Raw genomic sequence first — 24,269 nt, forward strand, 5'->3', positions numbered from 1 at the left:
CTACAACTTACTCATGTATTCATCTGTTGGTGAACATTTGGGTTATTTTTAATTTTTGGCTGCTATGAATAATGTTGCTGTAAACATTCAAGTACAATTTTTTTTTTCTGGGGATTGAACCCAGCAGTACTTACTACTGAGCTACATCCCCATCCATCTCTTTTTAATTTTATTTTTTATTTTGAGACTGGGAGGGTTTCATTAAGTTGCTTATTAGGGCCTCACTAAATTGCTGAGGCTGTTCTTGAACTTGGCCTCCTGAGTCTCTGGGAACGGCATGTGCTGTTGCTCCCAGGTTCATGTACAAGTTTTAATATGAATGTTTATTGGTTTCTTTTGTGTATATATCTAGAACTGGAAATTCTGGGTCATGCAGTAACTCTGTGTTTACCTTTTAGAGAAGCTGTGAAACTGCTTTCCAAGCAGCTACACCATTTAACATTCCCAACAGCCGTGTATGAAGCTTTTAATTTCCCAGTACCTTTTTGACTATAGCCATCCTAATAGGTATAAAGTATGATCTAATTGTGGTTTTGATTTCCATTTCCATGGTAAATAGCAATGCTGAGCGTCTTTGTATGAACTTATTGGCTCTTAATATCTTTGTTGGAGAAATCTATTGAAATTGGGAGGTTTTCTTGACTTCATCTTCCAACCCTGCCCATCAAACCTTGACTGCAGCCATCTAAATAAGAGCTAATAGGTTTATTCTGTTCCTTTTTTATAAGATATTGTCCTTGTTTTATGGGTATTGTATCTTCTGTCTCTTTGAGACTTATATATATGGGGTTTTTAAAAATATATTTTTAGTTGTAGATGGACACATACCTTTATTTGTTTGTTTGTTTGTTTGTTTATATGTTGTGCTTCGAACCCAGTGCCTCATACATGCTAGGAAAGCATTGTACCTCTAAGCTATAACCCCAGCCCCAAGACTTGTATATATGTTTTTGTGTTTCCCTATATTGTCTCTAATTTTTTAGATTCCTGTGTGTGTGTGTGTGTGTGTGTGTGTGTGTGTGTGAGAGAGAGAGAGAGAGAGAGAGAGAGAGAGAGAGAGAGAATGTGTATGGTACTGGGAATTGAACCTAGGGCCTTGTACATGCCAGGCAACTGCTCATAATGCTCTACCACTTAGCTATACCTTCAGGCCTTTTTAAAAAATAAACATACATGCATGTATACATCCATACATACATACAGGGAATTGAAACCCAAGGTAATATACCACTGAGCTGCAACCCCAAGCTTTTTATTTTTTTATTTTTTATTTTTATTTTTTGAGACAGGGTCTTGCTAAGTTGCCCATGCTGGCCTAGAACTTGATCTTCCTATCTCAAAGCCTGCCAAGTATTTGGGATTACAAACAGATGCCCCTGCTGCCAGCTAATTGGCCTTTTTATTGAGTTTTAAGAATCCTTTATATATTCTGGATATTAGCCCCTTTCGTATATATGTCTTACAAATATTATATTCTGTGCTATCTTACCACTTTCTTGATAGTGCGCTTTGATGCATAAATATTTAAGTTTGATGAAGTTTATCTGTTTTTGTTGTTTATCCTTCCACTTATTCCACTAACTTTAATTATGAGTAACTATTTTGATAAAAATTAAAATTAGGGTATGATTGAAGCATTGAGATGCTGCCCAACAGTTCTTGTGGGCAGGTCTTATTAAAAATAGACTTCTATGGACACTTTCTCAAAATAGTAGTCTTAAATGCATAAAGTAAAAATTATACCAAGATTATCAATGACATTAATATGCAGTTATTAAAATTTTGTGATATAGTAGCACATGTTTCTTTAATGCATTAAGTAACAAGATCTATTGTGAATCTAATTTCTGTCACTTCAAAGTAGCAAGGACCAGTGTTATCTGTGATTTCTAATAATGACAGAGTTCTACTACAATCTCCTAATGTGAGACCTCGAAGAGCCATTTTGGTGAGATGGCAGGATCAGGAATTGTGCAGCCTGATTAGAGAAGGAGTAAGAGAAACTTGAAGGAGAGTAACTGGAGACAACACTATCTATGGCTTTTCCTGTACTAAAGAGCAGAGAAGTAGAGGGCTGAAGGAGAGGGTGGGTGGTGAATTGTTGTTTTTTAAACAGGGCAATACAGGCATGTTTGTATGTTGTTAAGAGTGACCTTGTTAGAGTAGGGGAACGCAGGGCTCCTGTGTGTGGTAGAGGAGGGCAGCATTTGAGCAGAGGTGTGGCAGGGGAAAGCGGAGCCATCAGCTCCATGTGAGGAGGTAGCAGGGGCTGAGGCTTTGGGGAGAGCAGATCTGGAGCAGCCATCTGGGGAGAGTGGGAGGCTGCTCTGGGCAGGCCAAGGCATGAAAACTGGAGGGGGAAGGGGCGTGTGTTCCAAAAGAGTAGCTTTTTTTTTTTTTTTTTTTACTGTTTTCCGTGTAATTGGTCTGTATTTTAGGGATGTGTCTGTATCACACCATTTTCTGTAAGTGGCGAATTTATCTACTTATAATTCTGTCACATTGTCTTTATTTTGAAGATATATTAGCTTATGTCAAGTTCAGAATTATTATATTACTGGTGAATGTTTAATGATCCACAGTATTCGCTGGAATGTAGTTTGTTTTGCCTGAGCATCTCGTTCTGTGTGTTTTGAACATCGCTGACCGACTTCCTTTGCACGGTGTCTGTTGACTATGTCTCTCTCTTTCCATCTGTTTTAATTCCAACCTTTCACCATTTTACCGTTTTGCTTTTCATGGTACTGGGTGTTGAAACCAGGGCTTTAAGCATGCTAGGTAAGCATTCTACCATTGAACTACAGTGCCTAGCCCTTTTATTTTTATTTATTTTTGTCTGGGGATTGAATCCAGCGGTGCTTTACCACTGAGCTGCATTCCTAGCCTCACCACGTCTTTTTTTTTTCTTTTGAGACAGGGTCTTACTAAATTGCTGAGGCTGGCCTCAAATTTATCATCCTGCTACCTTAGCCTCCTGAATCACTGAGATTATCAATATGCACCACTGCTCCTGGCTCCTCACCCTTTTTAAAATTTTATTTATTTATTTACTTATTTATTTGGTGCTGGGAATTGAATTCAATGGCACTCAACCACTGAGCCACATCCCCAACCCTATTTTGTATTTTATTTAGAGACAGGGTCTCACTGAATTGCTTAGGGACTCGCTAACTTGCTAAGGCTGGCTTTGAACTTTCGATCCTCCTGCCTCAGCCTCCCAAGCCACTGGGATTACAGGTGTGCACCACTGCGCCCAGCTTAAAATTTTATTTTGATATAGCATCTCACTAAGTTGCCCAGGCTGCCCCAATAGCTGTATTTCAGGTGTGCACCACTGAACCCTAATCACATTTTTGTAATTAGCATATACTGTAGATGACTTGGAATTTTGTCTAGTTGGTGTTTTTTATTTCAAATTTAGACAGCATAATCCCTTTACAATGTGATTCTTATATACCTGGGTTTATTCCTACTAATTGCTTTGAACTCCAGTGATATATTACCTTCTTTTCCAAGCAGTAAGTATTGTCCTAAATTTTGTGTTAATTATATCCTTGCTTTTCTTTATAGTTTTACCACATGTGTATATATTCCTAAGGAATATGTTGTTTTCCTTGTTTGTCAAATTTATATTAATAGAAACATTTTTCTGAGACTTGACTTTATTATTCATCTTTTTTTTTAAATTTTTCCATGTTAATGCCTATGCCTGAAGCTGGTTCTTTTCATTGATGTGTAGCATTCTACTTGATGAATATACCATGGTTTATCCATTCCACTAATGAGCAGTTGAATTGTTTATAGTTTTCAGTTCTAAACATTTGTTTAGTATGGTTCTAGAGATTGAACCCAGGGACAGTCTGTTGCTGAGCTACATACATCCCCATCCCTTTTTTATAGTTTTATTTTGAGACCAGGGTCTCACTACGTTGTTCAGGCTGACTTCAAAATTGAGGTCTTCCTGTCTCACTTTCCCAAATCACTGGGATTACAGGAGGTGTACCACCATGCCTGGCCAATTCAGAACATTTTTAAAATTTTTTATTTGTTCTTTTTAGTTATAAGTGACAGTGCATCCATGGAGTATAACTTCCTATTCTTGTGGTTGTACATAATGTGGAGTTACACTGGTTGCTTATTCATATGTGAACATAAGAAAGTTATGTTTGATTCATTCTGTCTTTCCTAGTCTCATCCCCCCTCCCTTCTCTTCACTCCCCTTTGTCTAATCCAGAACATTGGTTTTTTTTTTAATATTTTATTTTTTAGTTTTAGTCGGACGCAGTACCTTTATTTTATTTTTATGTGGTGCTGAGGATCGAACCCAAGGCCTCACATGTGCGAGACAAGCGCTCGGCCATTGAGCCACAGCCCCATCCCTGTTGTTCATTTTTTTATTAGGTTGCCTTTTTCATATTGCCTGTAGGTGATCTTTACATATCTGGATTCTGGAACTTTTGTTAGTTACGTATACCATAGATATCTCCTTCCAGTTTATGACTTGTCCTTTCAGTTTCTTTATGGTGTCTTTTTTTCTTCTTTTTTGGTGGTATTAGGGATTGAACCATTGAACCTGGGGGTGTGCTACTATTGAATTACATCCCCAGCCCTTTTTTTTTTTTTTTTTTTTTTTTTTTGTGGTGCTGGGGATTGAATCCTTGGCCTTGTGCATGTGAGGCAAGCACTCTGCCAACTGAGCTATATCCCTAGCCCCCCAGCCCTTTTTATTTTTTATTTTCAGACAGGATCTCATTAAATTGCTATGGCTGGCCTCAAACTTGCAGTCCTTTTGCCCTGCCTCGAAACTCTCTGGGATTATAGACATGTACCACTATGCCCAGCTATAGTATCTTTTAAATTAACAAAAAGTCTTAATTTTAATGTAGTTAGATTTTTTAAATATTTTTTAGTTGTTGATGGACCTTTATTTATTTTTATTTGGTGCTGAGGATCGATCCAGTGCCTCACACATGCTAGGCAAGTGCTCTGCCACTGAGCCACAACCCCAGCCCCTGAAGTAGTTAGATTTATCAATGTTTACACATACGGTTTGTTCTTAAGCTCTCTTTCTGCCAGGCACAGTAATGCTCTCCTGTAATCCAGAGTTGAGGCAAGAGAATCATGAGTTCAAGGCCAGCCTGGGCAATACAGCAAGGGTCTCAGAAAACAACCCCCACCAAAAAGGAAAAAAAAAAAAATCTTTCTCCCCAAAGTCTGAAGAGATATTTTACTATTTACTTTTAGTAACAGTTTTTCAAGTTTTACCTTTCACATTTAAGTCCCTGATCCCCTGTAATTGATTTTTCTGTGAAATGAGGTGAGGCTCTATCATTCATTTTATTTTATAGGATAATAATTTATTATTGCTATTTATTCAAATGCTCTTGGCCTTGGGCTAGGGCTGTAGCTCAGTAGCAGAGCACTTGCCTAGCTTGTGTGAGGCACAGGTTCAATTTTTTTTTTTTTTTAGTTTTCGGTAGATATAACATCTTTATTTTATTTTTTTAATTTTTATGTGGTGCTGAGGATCAAACCCAGTGCCCTGCACATGCCAGGCGAGCACACTACCGCTTGAGCCACATCCCCAGCCCACGGGTTCGATTTTTAGCATGTATTAATAAATAAAATAAAGGTCCATTAACAACTAAAACAATATTTTTAAAAAAGGCTAAAAAATGCTCTTGGCTTTTATATTTATTTTATATCTGTAAACCTTGTTATATTTTTACTAATTTATTTGTAAATAAGAAATTGCTTTTAACATTGTACCATTGAGTAGTATATGATACTGTAGGTTTTTATAGCTATTTATAGCTATTCTAATTCTGGTAAAGAAAATTATTGATGCCAGGTGAGGTTGTGCATGCCTATAATCCCAGCAACTCATCAAAGCACTAAGCAATTTAGGGAGACCCCATCTCAAAATTAAAAATTAAAAAGACTGGGAATGTGTCTCAGTGGTTAAGCAATCCCTGGTACAGGAAAAAAGAAAGAAAATTATTGAGCTTGGTATAGGAACACATGCCTGTAAGGGCAACTATGCTAGAGTCTGAGGCAGGAGGATCAGAAGTTGGAGGCCAGCCTGGGCAACTTAGCAAGATCCTGTCTCAAAAAAAAAAAAAAAAAAATATATATATATATATATATATATATATATATATGTATATATGTATATATATACACATACATGCACATACACACATTACATATATATATATATATATATATATATATATATATATATATATAATTGGAGTTTTTACTGGATCTATTTAGATAATTATGTGGCTTTTCTTTAATCTGGTAATGTGATAAATTTTATATTTTATTTAGATACTGGATCTCTCTGAGTTGCTTAGGTCCTTGCTCGGTTGCTGAGGCTGGCCTTGAACTCTCAAGCCTCCTGCCTCAGCCTCCCGCCTCAGCCTCCCAAATTGCTGGGATTACAGGTGTGTGCACCACACCTGATGCTTTCTTTTCCACTTTCTCTTTGTTTTTAGAATTCCTGTAGTAGTCACCGTAGGGATTACAACTTGCTTCATCCTTGATTTTGCAAAAAGACTAATCTAAATTTGTACTTTGAACACTCCCCAGATTATGAGAACACCTTGATCCTATTTATTCCTTTCCTGTGTTTTGTACTTCTGCTGCTATATGTCTATATTATAAATATTTTTACAGTCAGTATTATAATCAATATTTACCTATCTTTAACCACATTTCACTTTTTCCTCCTTTCTTAATTTCTATGCATCTATCTAGAATCACTTTCCTTCTTCCTAAAGAACTCCCTCTAGTATTTATCTTTAAATATTCATGGTTTTCTTTCATTTTAAAAAATATTTTTGGCTGGGCGTGGTGGCACACGCCTGTAATTCCAATGATTTGGAAGGCTGGGGCAAAAGGATTGCAAATTTGAGACCAGCCTCAGCTATTTAGCAAGGCCCTAAACAACTTAATGAGACCCTGTCTCAAAAAACTTAAAAGGGCTAGGGATATGACTCAGTAGTTAAGTGCCCCTGGGTTCAATCCCTGGTACCAATCTGTTAAACCCACCTGCTATATTATTTTTTTCCTCCTTTTATGGTATTGGATTGTGCCCAGGGCCTCCTGCATGCTAGGCAAGAGCTCTACCACTGAGTGACTTTCTCAGCCCTCTTCACTTTATTTTGAGGCAGGTCTCACTAAATTACTAAGGCTGGCCTCAAACTTGGCAATCTTCCTGCTTAGTCTCCTGAGTCAGTGGAATTACAGCCTGTGCCATTCTGCCTGGCTCCATTAATTACAGTTACTAAATTTTTTTAGTGCTAAACTTTCAATTTGATACTCTGATAAATTTTGGTTCTCTTAAGAAATTTTTTTTATAACAGGGAGTGAACCCAGAAGCGCTGAACCTTGAGCCACACCCTCGGCCCTTTTTATGTTTTATTTTGAGACAGGTTCTCACTAAGTTGCTTAGGGGGCCTCACAAAGTTGCTGAGGCTGGCTTTGAACTCTCTGTCCTCCTGCCTCAGCCTCTTGAGCCGCTGGGATTACAGGCACATGCAACTGTACCCTAATAAAAAAAATTTTTTCAGTACTGGGAATTAAGCCCAGGGAGGCTCTACCACTGATATCCCTAGCCCTGTTTATTTCTTACTTGAGACAGGATCTTGCTCAATTTCCCAGACTGGTCTTAAATTTGCAATCCTCCTGCCTCAATCTCCTGAGTCACTGGGATTATAGGTGTGCCACCACACCTGGAATTCTAGTACTTTTATTTGCATTTTTTAAAGAATCTTGATCAATCTGGTATGGTTTGTTAATTTTATTAGTCCCCTAATATTTGCTCCCCTTGGACTAATTGTGTCATTCTTTTCCAGTAGCTCACATCGATGCTCAATTTGTTTTTCAGCCTGTCCTTTTTTTACAGGATTTGAAGCCTGTGCCTTTCTCTCCAAGTACAACTTTAGCCACTGACAAGTTAAAATATGCACTTTCTTTGACCAGTGGGTTATTTAAAAATATATGTTTTTGTTTTTAATGCATTTGGAGATTTATTAATCACATTTTCATTACAGGTTTCTGACCTAGATGTATGAATGTTGAAAACATTCCTGTATGCTAGCCAGTTCTTTTTTATTTTATTTTATTGGAGTGGGGGAGTGCGGGGGATTTAGCCCATGGGCACTTTACCATTGAGCCATATCCCCCACCCTTTTTATTTTTTATTTTGAGACAGGGCCTCTCTAAGTTGTTTAGGGCCTAAGTTGCTGAGGTCTTGAACTTGTGATCCTCCTGCCCCAGCCTTTGAGTCACTGGGATTACAGGCATGGGCCACCGAAGTTCTTTAAAATGTGTTGTATACTTTATTGCTGAGCATGCTCTCAGTTTTAATGAATGGCCCACATTCTATGAGAATAAAGCAGATTTTATAGATATTGTGTTTAGAGTTCTGTAATTTATCCTTTGGATCAAGCTCATTAAGTATTCTCTGAGTCTAAATCCTTTGGGGGCCACTTTACCTGTTAGCTACTGAAACAAGTATGTTGTGTCCTCGCTCCGGTGGTAGACACTGCTTCTTACTGTCTCTCACTTTTCACTTTACATTTTTTAAGTTATATTATTAGATACTTAAGAGTTAACAATTTTTTTCCCCATTTAAGTAATTGGGAGTTAAAAAATGTTTTAAGGGGTTGGGGTTGTGGCTCAGTGATATCGCATTCACCTAGCACATTCGAGGCCCTGGGTTCCATCCTCAGCACCACATAAAATTAAAGAAAAAAAGAAAGTAAAGGGTTAATTTTTTTTTTAAAAAAAAAAAGGAAGAAGAAATGTTTTAAATTTCCTGGTGAATGGAATCTTTGACCAATATGTAGGGACCTGAGTTTTTGGCTCAGAATCCACTTACATATTGGAGCTCTGTCAGTGTTATTTTTTTAGTGTTTACCTGGTATACCGTTTTCTTATTTGTAAACTTTCTGTGTCCTTAGGTTTCGGTGTGTCTCTGATCAACACAATACACCATGTGTCTTTCCAGGGGTCTTTTCTGCTCCACTCTCAGCCTCTTAACCACTACTTTTCTGCTTTGCTTCAATGAAGACACAGGGCCTCCCAACATCCCCACCCCAAGTCCTAGGCGGCCAGCTTCCATGTCATAGAGGGGTTCCATCCTCTGGCCTCGCACCCTACCTGGGCCCTTCCACTCCTCTCAGAACCTCTGTGGGTGGCCTTTTCACTTTCTTCATAGTGTCCTTTGAAGCAGAAACTTTTTTTTTGGTTCCAGGGACTGAACTCAGGGGCACTTGGCCACTGAGCCACATCCCCAGCCCTTTTTGTATTTTATTTAGTGCTTAGTGCCTCGCTGCTGCTGAGGCTGGCTTTGAACTCATAATCCTCCTGCCACAGCCTCCCGAGGTGCTGAGATGATAGGCTTGTACCCCCGCACCCAGCTGTGAATAAGACAGTTTTTGTTTGGGATTCATTTGACTTTCTAGCTCTTTGGACTAGTGTTATTAACCATTTCTAGAAAATTCTTAACCATGATCTCTCCAAATATTTCTTCCATTTTTTTCTATTCTCCCCTTTTTGTACAGTTGATAGATACATATTCTTTCTCATCCATGTCTCCCGATATTTTTTCTTTTTCCTTTTTTTTTTTTTTTTTTTTTTGGTGGGGGGAGGTCTGGGAACGGAACCTAGGGGCACTTTACCACTGAACTTCATTCCTAGTCCTTTTTATTTTTTATTTTTGGGGCTGGCCTTGAACTGTGATCCTCCTATCTCAGCCTCCCAAGCCACTGGGATTACAGGCATGTGCCACCACTCCCAACAGTCCCATTCTCTTTTTCATAGTACTTTCTAGTATATTTATTTGCTGCTTCTGTTTCTTAAAGGCGCCCAGGTGCAATCTTACAGTCAGTTTTCTGCAGGGTGAACCTTGTGCCGCCTGCAGCCCTGGCTCTGCGTTTCTCTTGCTCTGGTGCCGCAGAGCTCCTGTTTATCGCCTTCCACTGTCCTATCATCCATCATTTTTTGAAGCACCTCTGTCTCAGCTTCAGACCTCTCTTTTACATATTCATAGCTAAATATCCCAGTTTTTATCTATTTCCTGGCACCAGTTTTCTGGTGAACGTTCTGTGCTTTGACAGTTCCTAGGGCATCTGCTGCCCTCCTGTTTTGGTTCTTTTTCTTACGACCTGCACAATGAGGCACGTCCTCCCTCAGTGTGCTCTTGTAAGTAGCTCCTGTGGGAGAGGGACCAGGACCATCCGAGGCTGGCAGGTGGTGATGCCCACCCCAGGCGTTTGCCTTTTCCTTGCCACAGAGCCACACGAGGCAGAGCTCACCCTCCTTCTCTCCTTGGTGTCACTTACTTTGCAGCACTCCAACCTGCTGCCTTCACCTGAGCCTGACCACAGCTGTCCCTGTGCACAGCTGCCCTCCGCTTCCGTCGCACCTGAGCTTTGGGGAGACAATCTGCATTTTGACTTCTGTGTCCTTGGCTTTTCAGGGCCTCCTGGCGGGGTGAGGGGATAATACTGTCTTTATGCTGTGACTTTAAAACTGAAAGTCACACTAAAAAAACAACTTCATGCTCTTGAGCTGAACAGTTAGTGGTTAGGATGTTTACTTTTGAAACTCTTTGGTTGGATTCTATTTGCTTATGTTTTATTGAAGGCTTTCATATTTATGTTAATAATCAAAGTGTTCTTGGCATGTTGGACAGCCCACAGCGTTTCTGAAGTAAGTTATATTATTTTCCATGCAGTCTATATGTAAGGTAGGATTTTCTGTTCCTTGAAGGTTATGTAAAAACCTCGCTGATAGGGCTGTCCCTTCTCCCGAGGAACCTACCACATACCACACTAGGGCTGCACTGGCTGTCTTCATTCATCACTTGAATACTGACCCAGACACTGAGGACAAACAAGCATGTTTCTTTTGAGGGGAAAATTTTTAACTTCTGTTTCAACTTAAAAAAAAAAAAAAATATATATATATATATATATATATATATATATATACTTAGTAGTCTAGCCAGGAGCAGTGGCACATACCTGTAATCCCACTGACTTAGGAGGCTGAGGCTGGAGGATCACAAGGTGGAGGCTAGCCTGAGCAACTTGGCAAAACCCTGTCTCGAAATAAAAATGGGCTGGGATGTATGTAATTCAGTGGTCAAGTGGTTGCCTAGCAAATACAAAGCCCTGAGTTCAAGTTCTGACTTCTGAAGGGAAAAAAAAGTCAAATTTTCTATTTCTTTGAGTCCTTGGTGGCAATTTATATTTTTCTGAAAATTTTTTCATATAAGCTTAATTTCCAAATTTATTGCCATAAAATGTCCTTAAGAAGTAAGAAACAGGGCTCACTTTATCTATATTGTTTGCATTTTTCTCAGAATGGATTAATGTGTAAATAAATGAAGATCCAACCCATCGCCAGATACTGACTTATATATGTGTTCCTGACCCACCCCAGCAACCCTGTGCTTGCCTAAGTCGGCTTTTCCCCCTTTTTCCCTCAGTCTTAGGAAAAGTCCTCAGTGCTGTGGGCAGCGCCCAGCTACTGATGTCCCAGAAATTCCAGCAGTTCCGGGGCCTCTGTGAGCAGAACTTGGTGAGTGTGACTCTTGTCCCTTCACACAGCCTCTGTAACCTCCATAGCATGGAGAAGGTCCTGCTTCCTCATAGCACTGGGAAGATGGTCGCAGTGTATTCCCGTGCCTAGCACAGGACAGAACCAGGAGTGGTGCTCCTGAAAGATCATTGACCACAGAGTCAGAACAGCCATGTGAGCATTGGTCGGTCAGCACTGACCGACTTCTCTGTAGTCCTCTCTATACCCAAGACAGCACGCAAGGTAAGAACTGAAGGAACGCCCCCGCCAGCCTCAGTGGGCCTCCTCTCCAGGTCACCTGTCAGGAGGACCTGTGTGAGTCTCTGCGGTGAACCAGCAGGGAGGACTTCCAGGAGTGGGGCCTGTGGCACTTGTAGGTTGTATTTTCATGGAACAAAGTGACAGGAGGGAGACAGCATGTGTCCAGTAATCAATGTACCTGGAGTGAGTCCAGCGTGTCCCCACCTCACTGGCAGACCCCAGTCAAGAGTGTTTCTTCCCTGTAAAATGAGAACCCCTGGGTCTGCGGCATCCATGAGGAAATGAGTACCTTCCTCACGTGGTCCTGCGGTGGTGACGATAGCCTCGGTCCACAGGCGTGGGCCAGGCCTGTTCTTGTGATTAACCAGTTTCCTCCTTCCAAGGGCCCACCTGCCTCTGGGGCTGACACCAACATGAAGCTGCCTCTGTTTACTCACCCAGCTACTGACACAGGCACTGGGAACCAGGGAGCAGGACTAGACTCAAAAGCCCCTCTAGGACTGGCAGGGCCAAGGGACCATGTGTGGGCAGGAGGACAAGCTTCTGCCTTGCCCACCCACTGATCACCTTCTGCCCCACAGAACCCTGATGCCAACCCACGTCCAACAGCCCAGGACCTGGCAGGGTTCTGGGACCTGCTACAGCTGTCCATCGAGGACATCAGCATGAAGTTTGATGAACTCTACCACCTCAAGGCCAACAGCTGGCAGCTGGTGGAGACCCCCGAGAAGAGGAAGGTGAGCATGGAGCAGTGCGGAGGGGAAGTCCAGGGACAAATTCCTGGTCGACAATAACGCTGCCCACATCGGTCAGTGCTGCTTGGCTCCCTTCTCCGTGTGTCGTCTTGAGCTGGGGCTCACGTCCATCACTGCCGGGGTCCATGCTTGGCACTTGTCCAGCCTGCTGCTCGCTCTGTGTAGTTGAGGCTGCCCCTGAAGCATGCCAGCCTGCCCTGCATGTTCAGAGAAGGGGAGTCCTGGGAGAGATGTGGCCGTGCCATAGCACTGGAGACGTGGCTGTTGGAACTTTGCAATCAGAGGTCCCTTCTCCTGGGGCCTTACTGCCAGGAGTGCTGGGGTCTGGACCTGTTCCCCCTCCTGTGGCAACAGCCTCTTCCCTGAGGCTCACGCTTCCTTTTGTAAATCAGTAGGACCTGCTGTGTTGGGCCGTGGCCCCTGTAAGTTCTGATCCCCAGGAGAGCATGCAGAGTGTGACCAGGGAGTCGGAGGCCTGTCTCTGACTGGAGGACTTAGGCTGGTTCCTGCCTGAGCCTCAGGCTCCCAGTGGCTCAGAGCAGGGTGGGAACAGGTGACCTGTCTGTCCTTTACTGCTAGAACATTCTAGGATTCTGGCTTGCTTTTTGCTCCTCTGCCTTGTGCTACTCCCACTATCATTGCTTCTTGTGGCTTCCTGATTCCAGGTGTGTTGCTGTGCCCAGTGCAGGGAGGCTGGGGTGGGAGATCCAGCTGCAGCATTTAGTTGGGGGCAGCGCCACACAAAACGTGGCACCTTTATTTTATTTTTGTTCCCTCCTCACTGTCTTACTAAAGGAAGAGAAGAAACCACCCCCTCCGGTCCCAAAGAAGCCAGCCAAATCCAAGCCAGCAGTGAGCCGCGACAAGGCCTCAGACGCAGGAGACAAGCAGCGTCAGGAGGCCCGCAAGAGACTTCTGGCAGCCAAGCGGGCAGCTTCCGTGCGGCAGAACTCGGCCACAGAGAGCGCAGACAGCATCGAAATTTATGTCCCTGAGGCCCAGACCAGGCTCTGAGACCATAAAGAAAGAAGGAAGGAAACAATTTTAAAGTGTTTAAAAAACACAAAAAAAATCTTAATGAGAATGGAACAAAATTTTCTCAACCTTTAGTATGGTTATTCTCTTTAGAGACCCTGAGCCAACTTTCAAATTGACGCATACAAGGGCTCACGATTTGGCTTGTTTGGGTCCCTCCCAGCTTTAGGTTATGAAGACTTCACACACACAAATTCAACAAAGCTAAAAACTCCCTTCCCTCCCGCTGGCCGTGGTGGACTGGACAGGTGGACTTCGGCAACTCCCGGCCCAGCCTCAGACTGCGGTCTTTTTACTTGTTCTATCTAATGAGAACTTAAACTAGCTTGTTTACAAGACGACGACCGTCCAAGGGCAGCCTTGGGCACCTGCCATGTCCCTCCTTTTCCCAGCTACCCTGCGCTGACCTTGGATTTTTCATTCTTACATTTTTCTTTTCCCTTCAGAGCTCACACAGGGGACACCACCATGGCCAACGGCTTCTGCGTCTCCACCTCTGGGGTCGAGGCCGGGAGAGCAGAGAGCCGGACGGCTCCCCCCCCCCCCACCAAGTGCTCACACACAGTCTCCCACGCACGCACTCACGCACAGCACGCACAGGCGGAGGGCCTCCCGCTGCCCCAGGGACGTCGGACAGGACTTGCCTCTGAGCAGATGAGGAACGCGCTGGTCTCTGGGGGAATGAGGCACGGCCATGGTTACGCGTCCAGACTCCAGTCTTTCCCTTCTCTCCAGCCCCTTCTTCCTTCAGCAAAAGAAAATTTAGGACTCAGAGTGGCTTCCAGGGCTGGCTGTCCTTGGCCGCGCCTGTGTCCAGTGCCCAAGGGCAGGTGGCGGTGTCTGTACGTATGTGTACATATGCACATAGACCTTAGAGTGTATATTTAACAACGCCCTCTGCCCACCTGCCACCTGCGCCACCACCGGCTCTCGGGGCACCTGGCAGGAGGCGGGTGTGTGAATAGCATATATTTTTACATGTACTATATCTAGGTGTGTGTACAAGTGTGTGTAAAAATATAGACCTTGTGTGTAAGCAGCCCCCCCCCCTTTTTTTTTGTCCCACCCACCCACCCCCGCCAGCCCAGCCTCTTGAGTTTTCCGTCCGTTCTGTTTTTTTAACCCAATCCTCCCTCTCCCTGCCCCATCCCTTCTCCCGGGTGTCAGGAGCCCTGAGCTGCAGAGGCCCGGGCCTACAGGGCGGGGTGGGGCAGGCCAGGCAAGGGCAGCGGGGCACTGGGCATGCCAGGGGCTGCTCGGTACTGGGCATACAACTCCAGGGCATTGGAGACATCCTCTTGTCCGGCGCGTGCTGCAGGGGGTACCCCTGGGTGAACCAAGGGCCTGCTCTGGGGCCCCAATCCAGCTTGGCCGCCGTCTGTGACCTTGGGCAAGTCACTTGACCTCTGTGTGCCTCAACTTCCTCCTCTGTAAAATGGGGACAGTCCCTGCCCCTCCCTACCTCACAGGCATGTTGTGAGAATAAATGAGGTAACGTGTACCGGCTCGAGGTGTTATTGCAGTTCGTGGGCCAGGCTGGGGGAGGGGAGTGGCAGTAGACGCCCCAGGAAGCAGACAGGCGCAGTTCCGACTGCCTTGCGCCAGCTCTCTGATCCTGGGTGAAAAGGCCAATCGCTCGTCTGGCCTGGGAAGGAGTGTGCAGCATTTGCCCTGCAGCTGCCTGTGAGGAAAAAGCTCACTGAGGAGCTGCTCCTACAGAGCCCCGCGGGCTGGCCTCGGATCCGACTCTGCACATCTTCCAGGACAGGCTGCCCAGTGCCCAGTGCCGCTTCCCCCGGGCAGCACGTGTACCAACACACTTGCCAAGCTCGGGGCCGGAGAGTCAGCTTGGCCGCCGCCTCTGCCTGACTCACCTTTAAAAGGTGCAGTGCTGTGCAGGCCACACAATCTCACTGGGCAGGAAAGACCCCAATAGCGTGGCTCTGGGGGTATAGCTCAGTTGGTAGAGTGCTTGCCTCGAATGCCCAAGGCCCTGGGTTCTAATCCCCAGCACCACGAAAAAAAAACAACAAAAAACTCAGTGATGAGTTCAAGTCTACAACAGGGAAGGGTATGCTGTGGAAGGAGGCTGCGGGAACCTGGAGCTGGTTCCTCCAGGTTGGGCAGGAGCATTCTGGTCCCCACCAGAAGATGGGAAACTGAGCAGCTTTGGGGTAAGAAAGTGCATTCCAGGCAGAAGGCATGGTAGGGGCCAACCCTGCCTACCAACTGAGGGAGAGAAAGTGCCTTTAGAGGGCTGGGGATGTGGCTCAAGCAGTAGCACGCTCGCCTGGCATGCGTGCAGCCCGGGTTCGATCCTCGGCACCACATACAAATAAAGATGTTGTGTCCGCCAAAAACTAAAAAATTATTTAAAAAAAAAAAAAGAAAGTGCCTTTAGAAAGCCCTCAGGCCAGACTGTGGAACCACAGTCACCATTTCCTCTCGGTCCAGCCAAACCAGGCTACCAGTGACCACAGGTCTCCCTTTCCCAAGAAAGAGCTTTGTCCATACTGCCTATCCCGTCACCAGCCAACCCCGTGAGCCCACCCAACCCTGTAGCCAGCCCCCTGTGCTCAGAGCAGCTTGCCCTCATTCCTGGCTCCCAGTGTCTGGTAGTGGTGGCTGAGTGTCAGTGACCATGGGAGGCTCTGATGAACTCCTGGAGCTTGTGCCTTCCCAGACCTACTCCTGCCCTGAGACCAACCAGGGTGAGCTCAAGGTGAGTGAAGAGGGTCCCAGCAGCCAGCCGTGAGTGAAGGCAGGTGAGGAATCAAGCTGGGCTTCAAGGCCACCAGCAGGTAGCAGCCCAGCTGCCCCTGTGGGCCTGGAGGGCCTAGGGTGGCCCTTAGCTCTTCAGAAACTGAGGGTTTCTGCTACAGCCAGAGGCCCAGGAAGGACCCTGCTGCCCATATCAGAAGCACCAGCTGATGAGGAGCAACATGCAGAATCTGGGCCTCTACTCCTGGCCCTCCTGGCAGAGTGGCACCAAAACATGTTGTGCAACTGCCAAGAATGAAGACGTTTCATGCCTGGCAATCCTACCATTATCACTCTCAAATTCCACAGAAGAATGTTCCAGACAGGGCCTCCCTTACCCAGGAGAGCATCAGAGCCCAGGCACTAATGTCACCTAAAGTGCCAAGCTCCAGGTGCCCGCGTAATGCTCCCTAGGGCTTTTCCCTGTCCATCAAGGGTCCAGTTAAGGTTCGCTCATTTTGGTTACCATGTTTCTCTAGTATTTGAATCAAAAAAATTTCCCTGCCTTTTTGTTTTCCTGATAATTATATGTTAAAGTAGCCAAGCATCTCATAGAATGTTGCATAATTTGGATTTATTATATTTTCTTTTGACTAGATTCAGAGTAAATAGTTTTGACAAGATTATGACTTAGATGATGTCCCACCCTCCACAGATGGCACACTCTTCCACTAGGAAGATGTGTCACCTTGGGAAAGCCTAAGAGCAGCTTCCCAGAGAAGCTGGGAAAGAGTCCTTGTGGCTTCAGTGTTTCCTCTGCCAGGACAGAGGGGAGCCCAGGCAGAGGCAGGAAGCACCCCTGGAAGGCTACAAGATGGCCAGGAAAGGGGCCCATGGGAACAGGAGGCCATAAGCCACCCATGAGTCCCTAGAACCCCCACACAGGGCTGCGCACCTGAGAGCAAGGAGCCCAGCTTTCCTCTCTAGAGCCCCAAGCTCCCCGAAGACTGCAAATCCCCAGAGTCCTGCAGAGACCTCACCCCCGCCAGGATCAGCACTGGGCTCAGGGACCTTAAGAACAGCAGGACAGAGTCATTGCTCCCCGACATGCATGGCTCATGCAGGTGAATGCTGTCGCTGCAGCGTCTGGGCTGGTTCCAACAGTGGCAGTGTCTGGCTGATGCTGCAAACCATCCGGTCTCCACTGCCACTCCAGCCCCTTCCATGTGGCAGCCAGGAGAAGCCTTTCAGAACGCCCACGGGGTTGCCCAGGTGGCGCACACCTGTAATCACAATGGCTCAGGAGACTCAGACAAGAGGATCTTGAGTTCAAAGCCAGCCTCAGCAAAAGTGAGGTGCTAAGCAACTCAGTGAGACCCTGCCTCTAAATAAAATACAAAAATAGGGCTGGGGATGTGGCTTAGTGGTTGAGTGCCCCTGAGTTCAATTCCCAGTGCCCCCCCCCCGCAAAAAAAAGTACAAATGGTTGAAGGCTGGGGTGTGGCTCAAGGGTGGAGCACTTGCTTAACATGCATGAAGCCCTGGGTTCAAGCCCCAGTACCAAAAATAAAAAGTAATGGGGCACTTGCCTAGCATGTGTGAGACTCTGGGTTCAATTCTCAGCACCACTTATAAATAAATAGATAGATAAATTAAATAAAGTTCCATCAACATTAAAAAAAAAGGAATGGGTGAAAGTTTGAAGAAGAACAGAATATTCACAGTGTCAAAATAACTCCCAGTAAATTATTTGGTAATAAAAATGTTCATTACAAAGGGGGTTAGTAGAAACTTTCTGTAGGCAGACACTGCCTGAACAAGGTGGTCAAAGTTAATATCACTTGCCTGCACAGTGGTGCACACTGTAATCCCAGCTACTCAGGAGGGTGAGGCAGGAGGATCACAAATTGAAGGCCAGCCTCCACAATTTAGCAAGACCCTATCTCAAAATAGAAAATAAAAAGGACCATTGTACTTTCTGGCTAGACTGACAACTCCTACATTTAAATCCACAGCCTGAGGATATAACTCAGTGGTAGATGCTCTGGGTTCAGTCCACAGCACCAAAACAAAGTTAGTATCGCCTACAATGAGGACAACAGCTACTACAAGTCTCCGGGGTGAAGCACTGAGAAGGGCACCCCACACGGCGGTTGTATCCCTGTAAAAAAATGTAAAATCAGGAGCCCAGAAGGGCGCACCTGTAATCCCAGCTCCTCCAGAGGACCTCAAGCCCAGGAGCTAGAGACCAGCCTGAGCAACATAGTGAGAGTGTGTCCCCCTCAAAAAAAAAAACAACAAAAAAAAAAACCTGAAGCTAATCAAGTGAGCACAAATTAACAGGCCTGGGCTCTCCAAATATGTGTCAAGAAAGAGAAAGAAGAGCTAAGACACACTTCCAGATCAAGAGACTAAAGACATCCGGATACTGAAAAAGCGTGACAAAAATATATGACAAAACCTCACCTACCCACTCATGATAAAAAACAGCCAGCCAAGTAGGAATGGAACAGAATTTCCTCAAGCTATATAGGGCAGCAAAAAAAGCTTCAGAGTGCTCACTGCACTGGTAAATGTCTGAGGCTTCCCCCTAAGATCAGGAGCAAGGCCCAGAGGGCCTCCTCACCACTTCTAAAAGGTCTTGTGTCCAACTACAACTAAAAAATATATATTTTTTTAAATTGTAGTACCAATTATTTCCTTGCCTGATTGTCTTGGCCAGAACCTCCAGTAGTATAGATACACAGTTAGGAGGTTCTGGCCAAGTCAATCAGGCAAGGAAATAATTGGTACTACAATTTTTTAAAAAATATTTATTTTTTTAGTTGTAGTTGAACACAAGACCTTTGTTTTATTTATTTATTTTGATGTGGTGCTGAGGATCGAACCCAGGGCCTCGCTTATGCTGGGCCTGCGCTCTACCGCTGAGCCACAACCCCAGCCCCAATATTACAATTTTTTAAAAAAAATTAAAATAAAAAATTAATAAGCATAGACAAATAAATGGCATCCAGATCAGAAATTAAGAAATAAAACTATAGTAGTAGATAAACACAATTTTCCATATAGAAAGTCCTTAGGTATCTAGAGAAGAACTATTAAGATGATAAATGACTTCGGAAGGCACCAGTACGCAAAACCCAACTATATCCCCGTGCATTATCGTGATACAAAAAAAAAGAAATGTTCCTTGCACACAGCTCCAAGCTCCACAGAATCTCCAGAGTCATTATTTGTATGTATACTAGTGAGATGGGGGTGATGGACATTTCCAGGGCAGAAACTGGTCACCAAACCACCAAGACATGATCACAGGGTGGGCCCTCAGCTCCACTTAATCATCCAGCCGTCTGCACGGAAGCCTCCACAAGACATGGCAGAATCTGGAGTGCTCCTGGGCTGGTGAGGACATGGTTCTGGACGTGGCCAGCTGGAGAGGGGTGCCCTATCCCCCACACCCTGCTCCGTGCGTCTGTCTCCTCTTGGCTGTCCTGAGTCTACTCTTTAAAATGACCCTACAACAGTAAGCAATCTGTGTTCCTGAGTTCCAAGAGCTTGTGAGCTGCTCTAGCAAATTATTAAATCTGGGGAACAGGGCTGGGGTTGGGGCTGGGGCTGGGGCTGGGGCTGAGTGGTAGAGCACGTGCCTAGCGTGCCTGAGGCACTGGGTTTGATTCCTGGCACTATATACGATAACCAAATAAAATAAAGGTATTGTGTCCATCTACAACTACAAAAATATTTTTTTAAAAAAATCTGGAGAACAGCTGTGGGAACCCCTGATGAAAGCCAAGTTGGACAGAAGTGTGGGTAACCTGGGATCCTGATACGTGTGTTTCAGGACAAAGGCACTAAACCTATGGGAGTTTTTCTTTTACTTTTTTAATTTTTTGTAGTTGTAGATGGACAGCATGCCTTTATTTTATTTGTTTATTGATATGTGGTGTTGAGGATCGAACCCAGTGCCTCACACATGCTAGGCAAGCGCTCTACCACTGAGCTACAGCCCCGGCCGGCCGGCTAACTCCAGTTTCTGTCAGTATTGAATTGAATTGTAGAACTCCCAATAGGTGTCCCGAGAATTGAAGAGTTGGTTGGTGTGCAGGGAGAACCCTTATACTTGGTGGAAGAAGTATCATGAATAAACACAGATCAACTACCAATGAATACTCTGAAAAGGAAATTAAGAAAACAATTCCAGGTATAATAGCATCAAAAAGAACAAAATACTTTGGAAAAAATTTAACAAGAAACTACACATTTTAAAAGATGTAATTTTTTTTTAGTTTTCGGTGGACACAACATCTTTATTTTATGTGTATGTGGTGCTGAGGATCGAACCCAGTGCCCCGCGCATGCCAGGCGAGCGCGCGCTACCACTTGAGCCACATCCCCAGCCCCTTGAAAGATATAATTAAATGGAGACCAACCTTACACATGACTGGGTCACATTCCCTGGCTGGGTGCTGAGGCGCTCAGTCACAGAAATGTGGTCGGTGTCTCATGCATGGGTGTGTCTTGCTATAGCCCCATGGGTGAAGCTATGCTCACCTGTTCCTTTGTAATATAACCCCTTGCCCTGTCTAGGATAGAATCTTCCATGGAAGTGCCTTGTGTGTGTCCCCTTCTCTTACTGTGCCCTTGGGTGTGGCCTGCCCAGGTGTCAGTCAACCTGCTGACAGTGGACATCATGAAGCTAGACTCAGCCCCCTGAAACCTGACCCCTTGCCTCATTTGAATAGCTTCTCCTCAATAAAAGGGGTCAGCACATGTGTGCTCTCTCTCTCTCTCTCTCTCTGGACCCTTAAGGCCAGAGGAGCCGTCACAGTGACCCCAAAGAAAAAAGTATTTGTGTCTCTTGTGTGGTTATTTCGTGCAGCCCAGTCAGTTTAACTGGAGTAACCCCTGAGCCTTTTAGTCACGAGAACAGAAACCCAGCAGCATCCCATGCCCCACTGCACACCAAATGATCTACCTGCAGATGCAAAGCAATCCTTATGCAATCCCAGCACCCTTTTCTGCAGTAATTGATGACCTGATCCCAAATTCACATGGGACTGCAAGGTACCCTGAAAAGCCAAAACAATCTTGAAAGAGAAGAATAAAGTTAGTTGACATGCTTCACAATTTCAAAACCCACTATAAAACTAAACAAGATTATGCCCTAGGGCCAAAGAGTAGATGTAGATATACATGTCAATGAATTAGAACTCAGAGTCCAAAAATAAACCCATACATTCACGGACAAGTGACAGTGCCAAACAATTCAGTGGAAAAAGAAATCTCAGCAAATGGTCTGAAACCAGCCACCACTGTGGTGCACGCCTGTGATCCAGCTACTCTGGAGGCTGAGGCAGGAGGGTCACAAGTTCAAAGCCAGCCTTAGCAAGATTCAGCAGGACCTTGCCTCAAATAAAAAACAAAAAAGTTTGGGCTGTAGCTCAGTGGTAAAGTGCCCCTGGGTTCACTCCCCAAGACCAAAAACAAACAAACAAAAACAAATGGTGGGGCTGGGGTTGGGACTCAGTGGTAGAGTGCTCGCCTGGCATGTGTGAGGCCCTGGGTTGGATCTTCAGCATCACATATAAATAAATAAAGTAAAAGATCCATTGACAACTAAAATATATTAAAACAAAAACAAATGGTGGGGCTGGGGTTGGGGCTCAGTGGTACAGCACTTGCCTAGCATGTGGGAGGCCCTGGGTTTGATTCTCAGCACCACACAAACAAAATAAATAAATAAAATAAAGTTATAAAAAAATAGTGCTAGAAAAACTGGATAGTCAAATACAAACGAAGGAAATTGGGTTGAATGGGTGGCACATGCTTGCCTTGGGCTTGCAATCCTCCTGCCTCAGCCTCCAGAACTGCTGAGCGGAGGAGGTGTTTTGTGGTACTGGGGATTGAACCCAGGGCCTTGCACATGCCAGGCAAGCACTCTACCACAGAGGTACATCCTCACCAAGAGCTAGGATTACAGGTATGTGGCAAAGCAATAGTTTTGGATAGTTTCTTGGATATGGCACAAGATACACAAACAGCCTGCCTGTAATCCCAGATACTTGGGAGGCTGACGCAAGAGGCTCACAAGTTGAGGCCAGCCTGGGCCACTTAGTAAGACCCTGTCTCAGAAAAGAGTACAAGATGGGGTTAGGGTTGTGGCTCAGTGGTAGAGTGCTCGCCTAGCATGCACAAGGCACTGGGTTCAATCCTCAGCACCACATAAATGTAAAATAAACATATTGTGTCCACCTAATGCTTAAGAATGAATATTAAAAAAAAAAAAAAAGAGTACAAGAAGTAGGGTCTAGGGGAGGCCTCTAGGTTACTGACAGCATACCCTTGAAGGGACTTATGGGACCTGGGCCTCTCTTTGTTCTCGTTTGTCCCTGCCTCACAATGTAGGTAAGTCTACTCCAGCACACGCTCTCAGAATGATGTGCTGCCAACTGATCCTGAACTGCAACTTCCAAAATTATGAGCCAAAATAAACCTTTTCTCTTTATAAACTAATTGTCTCAGGTAATTGTTATAGTTACAGAAGGCGGACTAACACACTTAATGATCTTACTCTGAAAATCTTACATTCCTAAAAATGTGAAAACATATATCAACACATAAACTCATATGCAAATGTCTGTAACAGCATTTCTCATGACAGGTAAGAAGAGGAAACCAACCAAGTGTCCATTAACTGATGAATGCATTAAAAGATGGATTTCTGGCTCCGTCCAGTGGTACACACCTGTAGGCTGGGGCATGGAACACTTGAATTCAGGAGTTCAAAGCCAGACTGGGCAGGTATTTGTACACCCATGTTCATAGCAGCATTATTCATCCATTTACTCTGTGTGTGTGTGTGTGTGTGTAAATGTGTGGTGTCTTGTTGGTTATTTGGAATCCAACCCAGAGCCTCCCACATGCTAAGCAGGTGCCCTACCACTGAGCTACACTCCCCCCAATTGTAACAGCATAATTTAGTATAGCCACAAGGTAAATATCCATCAGCAGAATGAATACAAAAGCAAAATATGGCATAAAACATGATAGAATTTCATACAACTCGACCTTAAAAAGGAAGGAAATTCTGACATATATTGAACTTGGATGAATCTTGAGGACATTATGCTAAGAAAAATAAGCCAAAATAAATAAACAAATAAGCCAGTCAAAAAGGGACAAATACTATCTGATTCCACTCATATGAGGTTTTGAGAGTCATCAGATTCATAGAAGCAAAGCTGAATGGCGTTACCAAAGCTGGGAGAAGAGGGGACCTGCAGTTAGTGTCTAATGGGCACAGAGTCCCAGCTGGTGGCTGCACTACAAAGAAACCTACTTAACAGCACAAAACTCCACACTTGAAAAGGGCCAATGGCAAGTTTTATGTTATTTTACCACAAACATGCAAACAAAACAACCAGGGAGAGGAATAAGCAACACAAGATCTTGACGGATCCTTGGTTGGAACAAATTTCTATAAATGACAAATGGAGATAATTAGCACAACTGGAATATGGATTGTAAATTCGGTAATTGAATCAATGATTTTTTTTTTTAATTTTTGCAACTGTACTAGGACATGTAAGACAATACTCTTTTTTGGATGATGCTGAAAATTTAGGGGTAAAAGGGCATGATGTATACTGTTTATTTTCAAATGGTTGAGATGGAGATAAATATGTTTAATATATATATGGAGAGAGAGAAAAGAAAAGCCAAAGGAGAACCTAGATGAAGGTATACAGGAGTACTTTGTACAATTCTTGTAACTTTATTGTAAGCCTGAACTTACTTAAAAAAAAATAAAGTTTTTTTTTTTTTTTAATTTAATATGTCTAAATGAAAATCACTCCCAAAACCTGCTCCACCCACAAGTGTCCCACCCGCATCTCAGGAAATAACAGCTCTATCTTTCCG

At 44.3% G+C, this 24,269-nt stretch overlaps 1 protein-coding gene across 5 annotated transcripts in view; it reads left to right on the forward strand.

Annotated features, from left to right (window-relative positions):
- Dlgap4 (DLG associated protein 4) overlaps positions 1 to 15,150 on the forward strand; it is a 77,174-nt gene extending 62,024 nt beyond the window's left edge. For all 5 annotated transcript variants that reach the window (XM_027945157.2, XM_027945155.2, XM_027945158.2 and 2 more), the window contains 3 exons: positions 11,507 to 11,598; positions 12,441 to 12,596; positions 13,410 to 15,150. In XM_027945157.2, coding sequence (XP_027800958.1) covers positions 11,507 to 11,598; positions 12,441 to 12,596; positions 13,410 to 13,628 — 467 coding nt within the window. In that variant the 3' untranslated portion in view covers positions 13,629 to 15,150. The remainder of the gene's footprint in view (positions 1 to 11,506; positions 11,599 to 12,440; positions 12,597 to 13,409) is intronic.
- The last annotated feature ends 9,119 nt before the right edge of the window (positions 15,151 to 24,269 follow it).

The sequence above is a fragment of the Marmota flaviventris genome, chromosome 2 (genome assembly GCF_047511675.1).
Source record: "Marmota flaviventris isolate mMarFla1 chromosome 2, mMarFla1.hap1, whole genome shotgun sequence".
NCBI lineage: Eukaryota > Metazoa > Chordata > Mammalia > Rodentia > Sciuridae > Marmota > Marmota flaviventris.